At 40.4% G+C, this 20390-nt stretch overlaps 1 protein-coding gene across 5 annotated transcripts in view; it reads right to left on the bottom strand.

Annotated features, from left to right (window-relative positions):
• Positions 1–595: 595 nt before the first annotated feature.
• KIF13A (kinesin family member 13A) overlaps positions 596–20390 on the bottom strand; it is a 197781-nt gene continuing 177986 nt past the window's right edge. For 2 of the 5 annotated variants that reach the window (XM_069493543.1, XM_069493546.1), the window contains 8 exons: positions 20143–20295; positions 19100–19177; positions 15830–15877; positions 13729–13834; positions 12139–12290; positions 11514–11618; positions 3730–4521; positions 596–1572 (listed from right to left, as the gene is read on the bottom strand). In XM_069493543.1, coding sequence (XP_069349644.1) covers positions 1552–1572; positions 3730–4521; positions 11514–11618; positions 12139–12290; positions 13729–13834; positions 15830–15877; positions 19100–19177; positions 20143–20295 — 1455 coding nt within the window. In that variant the 3' untranslated portion in view covers positions 596–1551. Of the gene's footprint in view, positions 1573–3264; positions 4522–11513; positions 11619–12138; positions 12291–13728; positions 13835–15829; positions 15878–19099; positions 19178–20142; positions 20296–20390 lie in introns of those variants that run through there. The other 3 variants (XM_069493544.1, XM_069493545.1, XM_069493541.1) reach the window with 2 other exon arrangements.

Genomic DNA, 20390 nt, shown 5'->3' with positions numbered 1-20390 from the left:
AGACAGTCTGTATTCTAAAACACACACAGAAATCTGTACCAATTAAATACAATAAAGTTGAAAGGGGATATAAATTACAGTTTTTCTTTTTTTTAAACAGACAATAGTAAAATGCTACAGTCAGCTCACTATACACAAAAATCATGAACAGCAGCTTTTCATTAAAGTCTCCAATATCTTACTCATTTACTGATGCTAAGAACTCAAAGAAAGAAGGTACAGTAGGCTGTACCCCATTCTCTCGCTCTTGCTCTCACGTTGTTTGTAGCTGTGCACCCAGACCAATTGTACAGGCATCTACAGAATAGGTACAGAAAGGACTTTTCATACACGCAGTCCTTCAACATCTCCATTCATAGGAGAATTTTACAAATGAACACACCACAGCAGGGTCATCTGTATTCGAGCATCTCCTGCAAACATGGTAAAGTATGAACCGCGTAACTTTATAGCTCAGTCCATCTCTTCAGCATTTCCCAGAACCAAGCAAAATAACAACAGCAAAACCACACCACAGTGAAACCTACCAATCCAAAACAAAACCATAAAAAAAAAAACCCCAAATCAACACCCCTCCCATGCCACCCCACCCAAACCCAACTCGTGGTTGTCCTTGTGTTTTCTGACAATAATAATACTGCTCTCTGCATTCCACCTGCCCAGCTGGGCTGAAGCAAGGTATAGGGAACTCTGGAGTCAGAGCTCCAGTCATTGTCAACAGGCTGTAACACAATGTCAAGTCAGTAGGTGGTGGGCCAGGTGGAAGACCAAAGAATGTAGCTGTGAGATTTCTCAGTGTGCTTATGAAACAAAGGACAGAGACGGGCAGCACAAGCGAAGTATGGCACCAAACTTGCAGTCAAACATATATGTTCACACAAAACAACAGTGGACAGCGAAAACGTTCAGTCGTATGGAAGTTCTTTGGTTATAAAGAACAGTATTTTGTAACCTTCTCGGCAAAGAGGCATTTGCAAGCTCATTCTTAGGCAATAAAATATTTTTCATCTGCTCATGTATAAGAGATCGTCCAAGTTGCTTCGTAACGAAGTCCAGTACCTTATGATTTTCTACAAATCACCATTATCTGCACTGTAGCGTGCAGCCGTGTCTGTCTCCCAACAGACATACTATAGATACACATTTCATATACATCATATATATTATTTATAAAAAAAAAACAAATTAGAGCATTGACTCCAGATTCTACAGTAAGAATTGATTAAAACTGTACAAGAACAAAGTTTGTTGGAATCTGTAGAGGTTCCTACACAGTGGAGGTGTGTAGTAAGTGCAAACAAAAATATTGTCACTTAGTTAATCCAGGATTTTCAGTTCTCTTGCTTTCTGAAAAAAGCAGAGGCTGCTGATTCACCCAAGTGACAAAGTGCCGCTTCTCCCGCTGGGGAAGGGAAAGGAAGGAGGTGGCCCAGGAAGCGCATGGCTTGGCTTCTCCAGCTTCCGGTCTGAGGTTCAGCTGGGCGGCAGCATGTTTCAAAGATGGGCTGGTGCTTTCCCAAGGTGGCCTGAGGAGGAAGTGCTCGCTGCCTTTCACCGTGGGGTCGTGCCTCCCTGGAATGCAGAGGCTGGTGAGTCCAGGCTTCTCATCCCCACCTGCCCACCAGACCCCACGACAGAAGCCACCCTCAGCCCAGACCACACCCACCCAAGAAAGGGGCTCTTCCTAAAGGGGCCCACAAGATCGGGTTTATTACGGAATCCAGTACTGGAATTCATGCTATACAAGCCCCAGGGTGAAGTTTCTAGGAAAAATCATGATAGAAACACCCAAAGTTAAAGTTAAAAAAAAAAATTACTTCTGGACTCACACTTTAAGTCATTTCCAGATTAGAATAGTCAAATTTTAGTGCCTAAAGAGTTCTCAATCAAATACACTTTAATACTGTCAAAATAATGTATTTTTATTATTTGTTTTTAAATTTTAGAGACAGAATCTTGCTCTGTCGCCCAGGCTGGAGAGCAATGGTGTAACTGTGGCTCACAGCAGCCTGGAACTCTTGGGCTCAAGCGATCCTTCCACTGTGGCCTCCCAAAGCACTAGGATGACAGGCGTGTGAAAACAACTTACCAAAACCAATGTAACGAAAATACTAACACAAATTTTTTTAAAGGAAAAAAATCCCCATAATCCTATCATCTTGCTACAGCAAACAGTTTGGTAAATCCCACGTTTAAGTCAAGATCTCTGGCAGGGACACACTATTCTGAAAGCTTCTGAAACATAAACTTTTCCTATTTGTTGCCCCTCTTCCCTCTTCTCTGGCCCTCAGACACTCCCCATCTCTACAGATGGAGAGAGAGGGTTAGTGAAAACCTAATTTCCCCTGCTCCACCTCCCATGAAGCAAAACCACAGGGGTGGAGAGCAGTGACACCAGGTAATTTGAGTTTTTGAGAGGCATCCTCCCCTCCCGAACCCCCCACCACCCAGGGTGTCTGTTGCACATTTAGGTCTGAGAAACAAACTTAATTCTTAGGGTGAAGAATTAAAGAGGCCTTAACACGGCCTTCTTGAACAAGGACGGAAAAGCTGGTGCGGACCAGCCATGCAGATTCTGCCTCAACCTGTGTAAAGGACGATGCGTGTTTTGCTTGCAAGAATAGTGGCGAGTGACTACTGCCATTCTCATGTTGGGGAAAGACGTCTTTTTCTTTTGTAAGAGATGACTGTTTAGGTTTTGGCAGTTTATTAATGAGTATGCCAGATAAATGACACACACTGAAATTTTAAGGGCCAGTAAGGAAAGCAGGGGGGAAAGCCATTACTCTGGAATAACTTTCTCAGCAAAACAAAGGGATTGTGTGGCACCATGATGATCTTATCCTTCCCCAGGGCTCTTTCTAGTTCTGTCAGCTCTTTGTTTCGCTAAGCTGTGGCTCTCCGCACCTCCTGCAGTCGTAGGACCAGGAAAGTGAATGTGAAGGGGAAGAAATGGCGGTGCTCAGAAGTGGATGATCTCTTATTCACATAATTTTCTGTTTGCCTTAGGAATATTAGCAAAACCCCATTTTGCTCCAATTAGAAGATTTTTACCCGTATTAAAACCAACCTGGGTTACTTCCAAAGCCCAAATGTTAATTGCTCAGGGAATTCACTTATACCTCCCCAAGGCACATTTTCACTTATGGGTACCAAATTACTGTATTTTACCAATTCTATGACATATATGTTTCTTCTCCCCACATTTTAACATCTTCAAAATTGGAGTGTGTCTTACAATTGCTGATTTTTTTCTTTGTTATTATTCCCTCTAATCCAATATGACTGGTATTTTCTTCCTTAATGATACATAAAATAAAAGCATTTAATAATCAAAGGAATCACACATTTGAGGATATATGGTAGATGCTACCTGAATACTTTGGGATAGCCAGTAACTAACCATCTCAGGGAATGAACATGAAATCGACTGATCTTAATCTATCTGAATGCTTTATTCAACACCAACCCATGAGCCAAGTAAAAAATCCACTGGTCTTATCTCTTTCGTGGTTCTACTCTGGTTCCCAAAGCAGACTTGCTCTGCCACGAAGCATCAGCTGGGCAGGATGTGACCTGCTGCCCAGTGGACTCATCTTCCTTGTCAGAGACATCTGAATGAATCTCTCCTACCAAGTGATTGTGGTGCACGGCCTCTGGAGATTGGTGTACAGTTAGACACGCTCATGGACAGCACACGACCCAAGGGCTGCCTCTGGAATTTATTACCTTGTCATCCTCTAAGTTGGAATACAGCTGGCCAGGGGCCTGGGGCCCATCGGAGACACCCTTGCTGTCCATTTTATTTGGTAGGTTCCTCCTGTTCGAAAGCTCTCCAGCAGAGGAATCTGTCAAACCGTCAAAATCTTTGCCGTCTGACACCCCCATGAACTCTGTGAAGGAATGGTCCTCAAGGATGTTAGTGGTGTGTTCTACTGTCACCTCCCTGAGGCAAAATTCTCTGGCCAGCGGGCCACTTTTGCTGGGGCAGGCATCTAGTTCTGAACATGAGTCAGTCCTGCACAGCATCTTGGAGTTTTTCTCAGGAATGCTCTGGGATGATGGGCTCCCTTTGGCTAAGGCACTGTTTTCTTTAAGTGGCACCATGATTATTTTGTCCTTTACCAAGCCTCTTTCTATTTCTGTCAACTCTCTGTTTGATGATGGTCTGAAATCCTGTCCAAGCGATGGGCCAGCGTGCTCAGTGGAGTCTGCATCCTTTGTCTGAATGGCTAGCTGGTCTGAGCTGTCGCTAGAAGGGACTGCCATGTCAGACAGCGTGGCATTGGAGGCACTGTGGGAAAAGTAGCCACTGGTAATACTGCTGGTGGTAGGGCTACGGGACACTTCTTTCTCCAAGGCCCGGGAGTTTGTCAAATCTACTTTGGAAGCAAACCATTCCCTGTTCTCCAAGCTGGCATTGTAAACACTGAAGTCAGCAAACTCCACAGGTACGTAAGGCTGGGAATTTATAAGCTTCCTGTTAATAGCTTCCAGCTCATTTTCCTCTTCCTCGGAGTCCTATAAAAATGAAGCAAAAGTTGGTCATTAGCTCCTTGTAGCAATCGTATTGTTGAGACAAGTTTTAAATACTTTATTAAAGGTATTCACATTCACGTGTTCTGTGCTTTTTGTTTTTCTTTCCAAGTTTGGTCAAATCTTGCCACCTCTTGCAGACACAGGTATATTAGTATTCTCAGAGACCTGTGAATTTAAACCCCTCCATACCTAACATGAAGGGCATTTATGTCTTCCATGCTCACTCGCTGCTAATTAGAAACTTTTCCTTCCCTGGTGTAGGAGAAAGGATGGAACTGAAATGCAGTGGAGTTTTTATTAGCTACTCAGGATTAGTTTTCAGCTGTGATGTTTTCTCTTTTTCTCACGAAAATGAACAGAGGGGCAGCAAGAAACAGAAGAGCCACTCCTTCATTTGTTCTTACAATCTTCACCTTGGGAAGCAAAGTGCAGGGAGTTAAGGTAATTTGAAAAAGTTTCTGAGCTATTTTACAGGGGAAAAGGGCAGTAAAATAAAGACCCCAACAGCAAACGGACAAAGAACACAATTTCAACACCGATTCTTAGGATTATACTCTACATTATAAGGCTGTAAAATACTAACAATCACAGTGTTCTAGGGTTTTTCAGAAGCATGGATAGAGGAATTGGCTAGAAGATCAGAAGGACAGATAGTGAGGCTTAAATGAAAATCTCCTTCCTGAAATAGTTTCTGAACCCTGTTTATAAAGCTTGGTAAATACATGAAAAAATGGATGCCATCAATTCCCAATCTCTCTCCAAACGAACGATTCCTTTATATTTGGTAGAAAAACATAGGTATTTTATCCAATGTGGCAAATAGGGGTGGATTCAAAATGGATAAATTAATAAAAAAGAAAAAAAAAAACAGGAAAAAAAAAAACATAGGTATTTTATGTTCAAATAAAATAAATGATATGCTATCTAGTTAACCTCATAAACACCCAATGAAACTGCAAATACTCCTCTAAAAATGTGACCTCCTTTTTATTTAAAAAAATTTTAAATTCACACATAATAATTGTACATACTTATGGGGTGATGTTTCAATACATTTTATACAATTGTATGGTGATCAGATCAGGGTAATTAGCATATTCATCATCTCAAATATTAATATTCATCATTTCTTTGTGTTGGGAAGATTCATATCCTCCTTCTAGCTATTTGAAACTATATAATACATTATTAACTATAGTCATCCTACAGTGGTATAGAACGTTAGAGCTCATTCCTCCTATCTAGCTGTAATTTGTATCCTTTAACAAATCTCCTCCAACCCTCCTTTCCTCCTCCCTTACCCAGACTCTAGTACCCTCTATTCTACTTTATACTTCTATGAGATCAACTTTTTTTTGGCATCCATAAAATGTGACTCTCATTCAACAAATACACACTGTGCACCCACTATGTGCTAGCCATTGTCCTAAGGACTTGGGGATACTAATAGTAAGCAAAACATAGGCATGGTCTCTCCCTCAGGGAGTTACAACTTTGGGTCCTTGCTCTTAGAACAATCCTGGACTCTCCACGCATAGATAAAACTTTCAATCAAAGTAGAACTTAGAAACCTCAAAAATAGTTAGCTTTTTTCCATTGGTCATTTGGTTTAACAAGCTAACTAAAACATCTGTACAGTTATAACTAGGTGATTATAAAGATCTGGGACATGGCCGGGTACAGTGGCTCACACCTGTAACCCTGGCACTTTGGGAGGCTGAGGCAGGAAGACTGATTAAGACCAGGAGCTTGAGACCAGCCTGAGAAAGACTGAGACCTCGTCTCTGCTAAAAATAGAAAAATTATCTGGGTGTGGTGGTGTGCACCTGTAGTCCCAGCTACTCGGGAAGCTGAGGCAGGAGAGTCACTTGAGCTCAGGAGTTTGAGGTTGCAGTGAGCTATGGTGATGCCACTACACTCTAGCCTGGGAGACAGAGTGAGACTCTGTCTCAAGAAAAAAAAAAAAAAAAAAAAAAAGAAGACCTGGAACCAAAGCATCAGCCTTACTCATTAAGGTTGCATTTTAATTGAGGGCTAGGAGGAGGAGATATCCTCAGATGTCAAATGCTTGTTCAGAAAGGAACATAAATTTCACCTGTTGAATTTTATAGTAATATTTTCTTTTGCATCACAAGATACTAAACACCTCAAAAATAGTTTAATACTCTCTTCAATGCTTCTCAGTTTTAAAAATAATTTAGTTTTTACAACTCAGTTTTAAAAATGTATTTGCATATAAACATTTAAAGGAATCAGTAACCTTCTTTTCTTTTGTGAGATGGAGTCTCGCTCTGTTACTTGGGTTAGAGTGCTGTGGTGTCAGCCTGGCTCACAGCAACCTCAAACTCCTGGGCTCAAGTGATCCTCCTGTCTCAGCCTCCAGAGTAGCTGGGATTATAGGCGTGTCCTGACACGCCTGGCTAATTTTTTCTATTTTTAGTAGAGACGGGGTCTCAAGTCTTGCTCAGGCTGGTCTTGAATTCCTGACCTCGAGTGATCCTTCCATCTCCGCCTCCCAGAGTGCTGGGATTGCAGGCGTGAGCCAATGTGCCCGGCCAGAATCAGTAACCTTAATTCCTTGGCTATTAATCAAAGGTGAATATCAAATATCAATGATAAAGTTCCTGAAATTAGCAAAACAAAATTTTTGGCAACACTAACCTCTTCCCAGCTTATCTTTAGCCGCATTCTAAATTAAGAAGTACTATGAAAACGGGGGCAGGTGGAAAGTTCTTTCTCTGGGTTGGGGGGATGTTGGTAATGGAACAAAGACTGGACAGAATTGTCTGAATCAGTAGCCTTTGCCTAATTTTTTAGATTCTCTACTTGCCATGTTTAGATTCAAAATCGAATTTCAAATGTATCTCTTATATTTCCTTTTGATTTAAGCTGGCAAAGAAACATAATTATCCAAGTCCATAGTATATGACATAATTAATTACTAAAAAGTTATTTGCTGCAAGGAAAACCAAATTTGAAGATGAGAATTAGTAACATGGGGCTCTTTTTATGCCTGAAGTTATTTCTTCTCAAGACTGAGGAAAGGCTTGTCAACCTAAAATACAATTTTGCTGAATAAAATATGTAATCATGAGTTTAATGAATAGAAATAAGTGTAAATTTGTTAAACTTACAAAGATAAAAAATTATTCCTAAAGGAGTAGAATGACCTTAGTAAAACTGAAAAGTCCACGCAACTCTAAGAGATTAAGTGCAAGTAGGAAGGAGTTCACAGTAATGCACTAGAGTGGGGAAAAATGACCCAAAAGCCCAACAGGAAAGGCTGAAGTCCTAGGGACAACTTATTCCAGAAAAATGAAAACTGAGTAAAGATTAAACATTTTCCAATATTTAAAAGGAACCTGAAAGTTATTGAGTAATTGCATACAAGGAGAAAAGACAAGTCTTAATTGGCTTAAACTGTATGTTGAGGGAGTTTGGTTAGATAGACTTTTTGTACCAGAAACATGATTTATCATTGTAACTTAAAGAAGACTAAACTAAGCACCTTCCTACAATGTCTTAACGACAAAAAGAATTGAAACCCTACCTAAAAGTGGAGCAGGGAGTCAAGTTCTCAAGCTTCGCTATAGCTACAGTCTTCATGATTTGATTTTTGTGATTTAACTTATGCAGCTGATATTTACCTATAGACAAAACACCTTGATTTTAAAAGGGATCAAAACCTACATTAAACAAGTGACTCTTGGCAAGGAGTTTCACTTAATTAATGCAGTTTCCACTCCCACCATAATCAGGTTCTGCGCTGCCTACTAGAGAGACAGACTCTGTTTTCAGAACTGTATCAGCCAAGGCTCCCAGGACTTCTGTCCATGGTACTGAGGGGAGGGCAGTCCTTGGTCAGAAGAGCAGCAGCAGGGCGTACTGGAACTACCCTGTCTTTGGAAGCCCCTGAGGTCACTGGAGTCCCTCCAATTATGATGAAGGATGGGGCTCTCTGTTCTTATGCTCTCATTAACTGTAAGACCTTGAGCAAGTTGCTCAACAATTCTAGACCTTTGTTTCTTCTTCTGTAAAACAAAAGGAATAAACCACATTCTGTCCATGCAAGCCCTAAGAGAAGAGTAGTATGGGTAACAGGGAAAGAAAAATCACTGATTTTCTTTCTGTTACCCTCTATGCTTCATGACTTAAAAAGATAGACTCCAAAGGCACATTATTGCCTTTATCTTATCTATACTAGACATGAAGTACATCAGTGTATCTTCCCAAATCGATCAGATAACAAAATATAGCTTTCAGAATCAAGCACAGCCATATTTACTGTATTTTATATGAAATCACGGAAGTTACCACAGTAATTAGGTGGGTTAAAAACTAACAAGAACACATCTTGATGTTACTTCCCAAGAATGATTTCAACCTCTCTTGATCAGTATAAAACCACTGAATCACTCTGATCTTTTTTTTTTTTTTTTTTTTTTGAGACAGAGTCTCACTCTGTTGCCCAGGCTAGAGTGAGTGCCGTGGCGTCAGCCTAGCTCACAGCAACCTCAAACTCCTGAGCTCAAGCGATCCTCCTGTCTCAGCCTCCCGAGTAGCTGGGACTACAGGCATGCACCACCATGCCCGGCTAATTTTTTTTTTATATATATATTTTTAGCTGTCCATATCATTTCTTTCTATTTTTAGTAGAGATGGGGTCTCGCTCTTGCTCAGGCTGGTCTCGAACTCCTGAGTTCAAACGATCCGCCCACCTCGGCCTCCCAGAGTGCTAGGATTACAGGCGTGAGCCACCGCGCCCGGCCTGATCTTTTTTTTTTATTTCAGCATATTATGGGGGTACAAAAGTTTAGGTTACGTATATTGCCCTTACTGCCCCCACCCCCGAGTCAGAGCTTCAAGTGTGTCCGTCCCCTAGACAGTGCGCGTCACACTCATTATGTATGTACACACCCATACCCTTGATTTTTCAAGAGTGGAAAAGGAAGGAGAGTTAGGCACAAAGCAAGAAAACAGTTTATATCCATTTATAATAGAGGAAATAAAACTGAAGTTTCCCAAAGAGGAACTAGAACCTCAGGTCATGCCAGCAAGAGGAGAGAAAAAAAAAAAGAAAAAGAAAAAAGAACCTCAGATCAAACAAGCAATGACCTTCAACTCTACTAGAACATCCTGAAAAATTGCTCTGTGGAAGAAATTAAACAGTCCAATAGCCTCAGAGATGAAGAGTGCTCAGCAAGCCAGTTTTCTAAGGAGAGGAGAGGCAGCTCTTTCAAGCAAGACCCCAGAAAGAAAAACAGTACCATCAAATCCTATCTAGTGTACTCCATGGTACATGCAGTCACATAGGGTCTAACTGCTGCTTAAGTCTTCCTGGGTGAAGAGAATCTGGTTCCATACTACCCTCTGCTAGCTAAAAGTCCTGAGATGGGTTTTATTTTAAAATATCAAAAGGAAAACAGAGACAATAACCGCGAGGCAAGCTCTGCAACTTGTGAAACTGCCTGCCTGGCAGCCCAGAAGGTGATCCAGCAGTCTCCTGGTGGTGTTTTACCAAAACATTGCTACAACAGGTTTAAATTTAGTGCCTGTGACCACAGTGATAAGTGTCATCTCAATAAACAGATCCAATCACACACAGAGCCAGAGAATTTGAAGGGGTAACAAACTAGTCGTCTGGCCTTTTTAGCCCACCCTGCAACCCTTTTTAATTGAGCAGGGGGTGGTCAGGTGAGTGATTTAACAGCGCGTTAGGATTCGGAGAGATGATGGAGCCGCCGCTGATGTGCAGATTCTTCTCCATCAGGAACTAGGACGGGGCTTTGGTATGGAGGGACAGGGAGAACTGGAGGCAGAGGAGGGTAAGAGGGAAAGAGAAACAAAGGAATGAAGGGAAAATGGTGGTTTTCTTCTTTCCTCACATGAGGAATGTGAAGGTCGTTTCCTAAGACCTACTAGCACCCCAAGCATGCAGGTGCAGGGCCAACTGCATATCCGGATTAAGTTGCAGTTAGTGTCACACCGCGTGCATTAGCAGCATATTTTGGAACTGTTAAAGGATCTCACACTAACGAGCCTTTGGAATGGCTCTGACGTGGTGCTGCTGGGAAATGAGACTCCACACACTCTGTCCAACAGAGCGGATCATACGCAGACGCGAATACCAAGCAGCCTCCTCTCTTCCCAAGCTGGCTGTACTTTGTTAAAGCCCAGAAAGCCACAAGAGAGCGAAAGCGGAGACACAAAATTAAAGAATGCTTTCTAGGCTTGAGAATATACAGATTGCTTTTTTATAAATTGAGGTATAATTTATAATCTAAAGTGCCTGGTCTACAGTGTTTTAAAAACTGTATCTCAAATTTGTAATTTTATAACCAAGTGCTGGGGAATGAGATTTTACAGACAGAGTTTCAACCTACCTGTGGTGAAATATAGATAAGCCATCCTGAAAGCAAGGCTGACACCAAAGAGTTGGAATATATTTTGCCAGCTAATTACCAAGGGCTACCCTAGACAGAGAGATGGTGACAATGGGTGCTGAGGAACTACAGTGTAGCTCAAACTACAGAATTATCTTGGCAATAGATCAGGCAACATAAAAAGCTCTCAAACACACCCACAGCTAAATGCATGATTACTTACTCCAAGTAAGTGCAATTCCTCTAGGTAGATTAACTTCAGAATCTGGGCAATATGTATAGGCACATTAGAAAGATTTCAGTATTAGTTAACGTGATCTCTTTGTTACACTTTTTATAAAGACCAGAATCATTACAAGTGCATTTCCCCCTTTATCTAAGCAAACTTATCCTAAGTAAAAAGCAAATAAATAAAATAGGAAAATCACAGGTTATGGCCACATGCATGCAAAATGTCATTATCAACGATCACATTTTTTTTTTTAAAGCAGAGACCCCGTACATGTCTTATCCTAGCATTTGGATGATTGTCTGTGAAAGGGCCTTAAACCCACCACCAGGCAATATGACAGAAATGGTTCCAGAACTTACAATCTTCTTCTCACGTTTGCTATTGTGTTCTACTGGCATGCTGCTGCCATTGCTTCCTGAGGGTACAATGCAGCCAGGGTTATGTGCCTGGGGTGGAGGCATGCTCTGCAAAGGTTAAGACACACAGATGCATCACACACAAAGACGACGACAGCCGAAATACATATTAAGTACGTGCCAGTTAGAAAAGCAACGCTAACACTTTTATTACATGTGAGTAATGCAGCAGCCAATTCTGCAGGCCAGAGTTAAACTACTGGAGAAATTTGACAGGAATACACAGATTCTATAGCAAAAACATAATTAGTTCTATCAAAAAAGAAATGAGAAGCTTTTAATATCTTTAAAACATCTAGAAAACATCTGTCTCACTTGAAAGATAAAAAAAAAATACTTTAAAAAGCCATAAACACAACGAAATAAAACTACAGCAACAATGACAAACAAGAAATTCTACCACGACCCTGCATGCTCGAGAAAGAGGTATTTGAGAACGGGATCCCGTGGAGAGACGACCCATGCGTGTCCACATGCGACATCCAACTTGTTAATGCAAATCGCTGCTTCCCCGAGAGCGACATGATTCCGTTCTATTCTGCACAGTACAGACAAGTCAAGCATTTACCTCCTGGCTTAGAAGAGGCCTTGCTTCAAGGGCTATCCTTTTCTTATGCTCCTCTTTTACAGGCATTAGGGGCTTGAAAAACTTTGGCGGCTGGGGAGAGAATGCTTTAAAAGGGCTGACAGTTAAGGCATGAGGATTCTCTGATGTACAACCTGGGGAAGACACAAAGCCAAGAGTTTACAGGTACAGAAAACTTTAACCAACACACAGAAAGTGAGGCAACGACCTAGCCAGGGAGATCTGGTAGAATGAAACTCATAGGCTAATATTTGGCTAAGCATTAAAATAGATGTAGGCAAGAACAGAGATAAACCTATGAAATCACGAAGAGTAACTCAGGGGCGGGTCAGCGTGAAAGAAATGAGAAACCAAATTTTCTATCCTCTTTTCAAGATTCAGCTGAAGGGCCACTTACCACACCAATTGCAACTCACGCTGATTTTCCATTTCTGAATTCTCAGAGCCCTTATTATCTGTATGTGCATTTTGGCACTTTATCATTTAATGTCTTATTTTCTGTGTTTCTTATTTCTACAGTTTTATTTTAAGATAGCAAGTAGAGGCTCAATTTTTTTTTTTTTTTTTAGACAGAGTCTCACTCTGTTGCCCGGGCTAGAGTGCCGTAGCGTCAGCCTAGCTCACAGCAAACTCAAGCTCCTGACCTCAAGCGATCCTCCTGCCTCAGCCTCCCGAGTAACTGGGACTACAGGCATGTGCCACTATACCCGGATAATTTTTCTATATATATTTTTAGCTATCCATATAATTTCTTTCTATTTTTAGTAGAGACGGGGTCTTGCTCTTGCTCAGGCTGGTCTCAAACTCCTGAACTCAAACAATCTGCCCGCCTCGGCCTCCCAGAGTGCTAGGGTTACAGGCGTGAGCCACCGCGCCCGGCCTAGAGCCTCAATTAATCCTCAATGAATGTCGTATACATTGTCTTGTAAGCCCCTTTTATTCTCAGGCCACCCTCCTCTATGTGATTAAGAAAGGACAATTCTTTTTTCTTGCTTGTACTCATTTCTTACCTTTCTTGGCCTCTTTCCCCCTTCCAATTCACTGGTACTAGGGCAGTTAGTAGGTAAAATACAAGGTTGTGAGGTAAGAGAGCGGACTTATATAACCAAAGAATGCTGTTCCCATCAAAGGATTGGGAGACCAGACATTTAGTTAATAATGTTGCCACTGATCAAACTCATTTCAGGTATTATTTTTGAAACTGATTTAGAGTAACGTTCTTTTAAAAATCCTTTGAGTACAAAAACATGACAGAGGTAGATATTCGTCTGGTAGAGAATAACATAATATGATTTGTGTCTCAAAACTGACTTCAAACTCAGGAAATGATGCATGAAAAATGATTCAGATATTCTAAAATGATATTCAAAAAGGCTAACATTATTTGGATGATAAGTTGGATACAAAGCAAAAAGAAATCAAATAAGTAAACATGATGTATTCCTTCAAGAAGACCGTTTAGTTAACTAGAATTTCAGCTATGTATCTTATGCCACCCATGAAAGACTTTTTTTCCATGCCTTTTCTAAGCAATTATAAAGAAATAATGCTGCAAAACAATCTCATCACTACCTTCTTTACTCCTTCGAGGTGAATCCCTGGGTAAAGTTCCATAACACGCTACATCTTGGTAACTGGAGCTGTAGTCAGACATGTCTAACTGGTTCTCTGGCCAGCCCTACAAGGCAAAAATACAGGTTAACTGTAATTAAGTCATTCTAAAATGAGAAATGAAGCTCAGATTTGAGTTTCTTCTATTTTTTAATGGCACTATATGCTCTTCTTTATTTTTATTATGAAATATTTCAAACATATAGAAAAGTGCTAAATAATTATAATACCATTATATTCAAGGTATATCCAGAGTGAATATATGTTCATATTTTACTGTATTTGCTCAAGATTAAATAAAATCATAAAAAATAAAGTGAAATCTACTTTATTATTTTTTTTTTTTGGAGACAGAGTCTTGCTTTGTTGCCCCGACTGGAGTGCAGTGGCGTCATCATAGCTCACAGCAACCTCGAACTCCTGAGCTCGATCTATTTTCCTGCCTCAGCCTCCCGAGTAGCTGGAACTACAGGCGCGTGCTACCACACTGGGCTAATTTTTCTATTGTTTGTAAAGATGGGGTCTTGCTCTTGCTCAGGCTGGCCTCAAGCAATCGAACTCCTGGCCTCAAGCAATCCTTCTGCCGTGGCCTCCCACAGTGCTAGGATTACAGGAGTGAGCCACCATGTCTGGCCGAAACCCACTTTTGAACCCCTATATACGTTTCCATTCATCCTCCTCCCTCCCCAGAGGCAGCCAGTTTGATCAATTTTGCACATATCTAGGGTGGCTGGATAATTTAAAGACCAAACTAAAACACTTTTGAGAGTAAAATGGTTCCATTAATAATTTTGTCTGGGTAGCAGACATGGCTAGGACTGTCCCAGGCAAACTGGGTGGTGTGGTTACTCTACGTATATCTAAGATTTAAAAGCTTCAAACAGGCATAAAGTATTGGTATACTAAAGGGAGGCCCAGCTAACTGGATATTTTCAAGAAGCTGGTACTAGAGCCTTTAAAATAACCATTATTTTAAGAATTACTTCACCATTTTTTAAAGGACTGTAGCACTTTTCACCATCATTTTAAGATGATTTGTTTCATCAGCTCAGAGCCTATACTGGTTTTGGCAGACAAATTTATGTTGAGGCCCAGCTAACTGGATATTTCCAAGAAGTTGTTACTAGAGCCCTTAAACATTATTTTAAGAATTATTTCACCATCGTTTCACCATTATTTTAAGAGCGGTGGCACTTTTCACCATTATTTTTAGAACCATTTGCTGGAGTTGATTTTTGTGAGAGGTGGAAAGTGCAGGTCCTGTGTCAGTCTTTTCTTTGAGTTGATTATCCTCAGAGACGAGAAGTGCGCATTTTTCTCAGAGATGAGAAATGCAGATCCTGTTTCAGTCTAATGATTGAAGTCTAAATGGAGAAAACTCTTGTCCATGATATGAGCTTATTTAATTTTATTTCAACTTCTCGGGAATTGGCTGCCTGCAAGGACTAGAGTTTAAAGTTCTTGTGGACATAATTTGTGCTAATCTAGCACAGTAGCTCATATATAATATGTATTCAAGAAATATTTGCTGAATAAGATGATGTCACAAACTGTCCTTAATTTTAAATCCCCTATATTACCCATTCGAAATAACTTTGATTTTGCCATGGTGGATGTAATACCTTCTTCAATCACTTAGAGTTAGACCCATAAACACATAGGTATCTATTCAATGATATGTAGCATTATCCTGGTATGGAATGTATCATGCTAAGTAATAATGTAAAGCTGAAAGTTCATAGAAATTTCACATCAAGCATGTGAACTTAGAAATGGAGAGAATCATTTGCCTAAGATTAAAGTGGGAAGTCCAGAGCTTTTTTGGGGGGTGTTTTGGGGGTCTTTTTTCTTCCTTTTCTTCCCTTCCTTCCCTCCCTCCCTCCCTTCCTTCTTTTCTTCCCCCTTTCCCCTTTTCTTTTTTTTTGTTCTCTTCTTTTCTTTCTCTTTCTTTTTTCTGGCAGAATCAACCAAGTAAGGCCCAGAGATTTTAAAAACACCAAGATCTCCTAACTTCTCAGACTGAGAGTCTATTAATGACCTGGCTATGCCCACACACACCTACCTTATCATCTTCATCAAAGCCAGATAGGTCTGGTCGACTGGAAGACACCTATAAGAGATGAATAGTTTTATCAATGTGGTTGATAGATTAACAATTTTCTTTTTATTAAAGACACAGAATGTCACAGATATAGTTGAAGCCTGTATGACGTTCTTCTATTCCTTTTTCTTTCTTCCCTCCATAGGAGTAATGACTACCTCAATTTGGGGTTTCTTATTTCCATGCATGTTTTATACAATTATATATGTATAGACCCATAAAAAATACGTACTATTATTATTATACATTTTATACTCCATATAGTGGCATCTTACTATACACGGTCTTCTTCCATAGTCTAACAACTTATTTGTTCCATTCTCCTATTAACAGACATCTAGGCTGTTTTTCATAGCTCACAGCAACCTCAAACGCCTGGGCTCAAGCGATTCTCCTGCCTCAGCCTCCCAAGTAGCTGGGACTCCAGGCACATACCACCATGCCTGGCTGATTTTTTTTTTTTTTTTTTTTTTTTTGGTTGAGACAGAGTCTCACTTTGTTGCCCAGGCTAGAGTGAGTGCCGTGGCGTCAGCTTAGCTCACAGCAACCTCAGACTCCTGGGCTTAAGCGATCCTACTGCCTCAGCCTCCCAAGTAGCTGGGACTACAGGCATGCGCCACTATGCCCGGCTAATTTTTTCTATATAGATTTTTAGTTGTCCATATAATGTCTTTCTATTTTTAGTAGAGACGGGGTCTCGCTCAGGCTGGTCTCGAACTCCTGACCTTGAGCAATCCACCCGCCTCGGCCTCCCAGAGTGCTAGGATTACAGGCGTGACCCACCGCGCCCGGCCTGATTTTTTAAGAAAATTTTTTTTTAGAGATGGAGTCTTGTTATGTTGCTCTGGCTGGTCTCGAACTCCTGGCTTCAAGCAATCCTCCTGCCTTGGCCTCCCAAAGTGCTGGGATTATAGGCATAAGCCATTACACCTGGCCCCAATTTTTTGATTCTGTGTATTCTCATCAATAAACATAGTCATTATTTTAGTTTAGGCCTTCTTTTTGGTGATACCTGTATTCAGGTTTTCTATTTCTTCTTGACTCAGTTTTTGTAGGAAATTTCCATTTTTTTAAGCTTTTATACTTATTGGCATAACATTATTCATGGTTCACTCTTATGATATCTAAATCTCTGTTCTCTCTACAGTAATATCCCCCTTTTTATTCAAAATAATATTTGTATGTTTTCTCACATTTTCTTTTATTCCCCAATCAATCTTAACTGGAAGTCAGTCCATTTGACTACAACCTGCTTTTCAGCTTTGTATATTCTTTCTATTATTTGTTTTCTATTTCACATAATTCTGTTCTAATATTTATCTTCCCTTCTTATTTGAATTTGTTATATATCTGTGCCAACATTTATTTCCTTCTTTATTTGAATGTATTCTAATTTTCTTTTCCTAACTTAAAAAAATTTTTATCCATAAACATTTTCCTATGAATCTCTAAAAGTTAAGGCACTCCCTTTCCTTTTTAAAAAACAATAACCACAATACCATTATCACATATTTAAAAATTAAATGATTCCTAAATACTACCAAATACATAGTTGGTGCTCAAATATCTCATACACATTTTCATAGTTTATTTTGAATCAGGATCAAAATAGTTTGTATACTGCAATTGGTTGATATATCCCTTAAGTCTCTTTTAATCTATGAGTTTTCCCTTTTCTTAAAATCTAATTTGTTTGAAATTTAATTTATTAAAAAACAGTTTTATTGCATTTAAATTTAACTCGTGGTATAATGGACTCTGGAGACGCAGAAGTGGGGAGGGTGATGGGGGCGAAGGATGAAAAATTACCTATCGGGTACAATATGCACTATTCGGGTGATGGGTACACTAAAAACGCTGAATTCACCACTATACAATTCATCCATGTAACAAAAAACCACTGTAAATCTATTGAAATAAAAAAAAAAATAAATACATTTGTTTAAAAAACTACTTCATTTTTTCTGTAAAGTTTCCCACCGCCTGTTTTTTGCTAATTAAATGACACCCGTGGTGTCATTTAACATTTTCCTCTGTCCTCTGTAAATATGAGGAATTAGCTCTAGAGTCTTGATTAGATTTAGTTCCAAAATAAAACAGTTTTTTAGATGACCTCACAGGTAGTTTTTATTTTTTAAGCTAGATGTTTATCTCATTATTTGTTACTCTTCTTAGTATAAGAGTTACACATTTCCTAACAGTAGCTCTCACTGTCATTTTCTCTGCTGTGTAGTATTCTGTTGTATGGATGGAATACTAGGGAATTTAGGGTTAGTGATTTCTATTTAAGCACCTCTTTAACTGCATCCCTCAAGTATTGATGTGCATACCACTTTTATTCTCATTTAGTATTAAATACATCCTAACTTCCATTACCATCTTTTCTTTGATACATGAGTTAATTGGAAGAGTGTTTCTCAATTGATAACTGTACTAGTCTCTTATTATCTACTTCTAATAACTGCATTGTGGTTGGACAGTATAATCTGTATGATGATGATTACTGGTATCTGCTGGGATTTGCTCTGTAGCCTATTGTAAGATAATTTTTGTGAATGTTCACCATGTTTTTAATCATTTTCTGGAAATTCTGGAGATTAGGAAGGCAAATAATCTTGTGCTTTTCCTTAAAGCATCTTACTGTCACTCTGATGCTTCTGGCAAGAGACGCTTTGAAGTGGTCCACACACTAACCTGTCCTTTCGCCCTGTGACAGTGTCCCCCCTCCTCTAGAAGCAGTTTCTGTCAATTGGATTTTCTACATGAACTAACCGGTTGAGGAAGACAATCAAAATGGCCAAAGGAAAGGCGAGGGCCTGCAGGAGTGTCCACAGGGAGCACCTGGCTCCTTAATCACGGGGATGGCAGGAGATAAGACCCGTCAGGGCAGCTAGAACAGGCTCGCAAACTCACTGGAGAGCAGCCAGCACCCCACGGCTCTGCTGCCGGGATTGCTAGCTGGCTCTGCCACCTGTACCCAACCAAACTCAATCAATATCTTATGGAACTTCTTTCAAGGAGACAACCTGATGAACTAAAGGCTCAGTCAACAGTCAACGTCACACACAACTGCACTCCCTGGTGTGCTTCCCTGGCACAGACAAGCAGGCTACGCTTTTGGGTGCTGACACCAGTGCCGTATGTGCTACTGCCACCAAGTAAACCCCACGTCCCCCATCTCAGTTTCTGAAATGTCACAGAAGAGGCATCACACTGGCAGGCTGGACTTACGTTATGAACGTTTGGTGTACTGAGGCTTCTCCGAATGTGCCGAGCTTTGGTGGACAGTGCTTCTTTGACCGTGACGGCCTATAAATGTATAATAATTTGAAAACAACACTTATTTTTTGTTCTGATGATTTAAGTAGCATGTGCTTATTTACAGAAGATTTAGAAAATACAGAAGCAAAGATCACTTCAGTCCTACACATACAGTTATAAAACTGAAATCTTACTGTACCCACTTATTATTTTTTGTTTAACAATCTATCAAAAACATTTTTTTCATAAATAAAACCAGGAAAGCTGCTGAATGAAAGGCATTTATGTTGAGAAAACCTAGAAGAGATGCCTCTAACTATATATCTCACTTGCAAAATGATGATGAAGTTTGATGCTGTTTGTGTTTTACTCATGCAGCAATGTGGGTGGGATTTCCACGAAGGGAGGATTTTTCAGACAGACAGCAATTGTATTCCTCCTGGTACTCAACACACTCTCCCTAACGTGAACTATTGCTCCTATGAAATGACATCTCCTGTCGTACAGTTCCACTGCTTATCGGATTATTTCCACTTGAATGTCTTGCTGTCCCCTCAAAGGTGAAGCCAGGTCTAAGTATTACGGAGACAGCAATAGTCCGTGGTTAAGCACGTGGGCTTTGGAGTCAAGCTATTTGGGTTGACACCCAACTTTGTACCATTTCCCAGCCGTGTAACCTTGGGTGAGTTAGCTAACTTCTCTCGGCCTCAATTTCCTCATGTGAAAATGGGGATTTCAACAGTACTTACCTCAGAGGGTTATCTTGAAGCTTAAATGAAATAATGTATCTAAATTACTCAGGCACAGTGCTTGCCAAGTAGGAAGTATTCAATAAAAGCCATTATTTTAATTTTTGTTACTATCTTGCTGGAGTCGTTTCCCTAGTGAGATTGCTACTGAAGCGCTCCTTCTCTGACAGACTTAGAGAGGTGTTTGGGCAATAAATTCATCTTTGTCCATTGGGGGTGAAGGCTGGTGATTTCATCCTCTGGCCCAAATATTCAGTTACTTGCCTGCCGGAGCCGTTCAAGACTCAGAATGTTTTCCACCTGCAGCACGCCACGAGTGTACTTCTCGATGTACGTCTCCCCATCAGACGTGCCTTCGTTTTCACTCCTTGCTGCCAGGAGAGCCAGTGTTTCCCGGTCCTCTATCTCCTCAGTTGCCTACAGGGACAGGCAGGAAATAACAATACTTTAACGTGAACAATGTTTTCAGGAAAAGTGGCAAGCGCCAGGCATGGTGGCTCACGCCTGTAATC

This window comes from Eulemur rufifrons, chromosome 18 (genome assembly GCF_041146395.1).
Source record: "Eulemur rufifrons isolate Redbay chromosome 18, OSU_ERuf_1, whole genome shotgun sequence".
NCBI classification, from domain to species: domain Eukaryota; kingdom Metazoa; phylum Chordata; class Mammalia; order Primates; family Lemuridae; genus Eulemur; species Eulemur rufifrons.
This window is presented reverse-complemented; position numbering and strand designations above follow the sequence as displayed.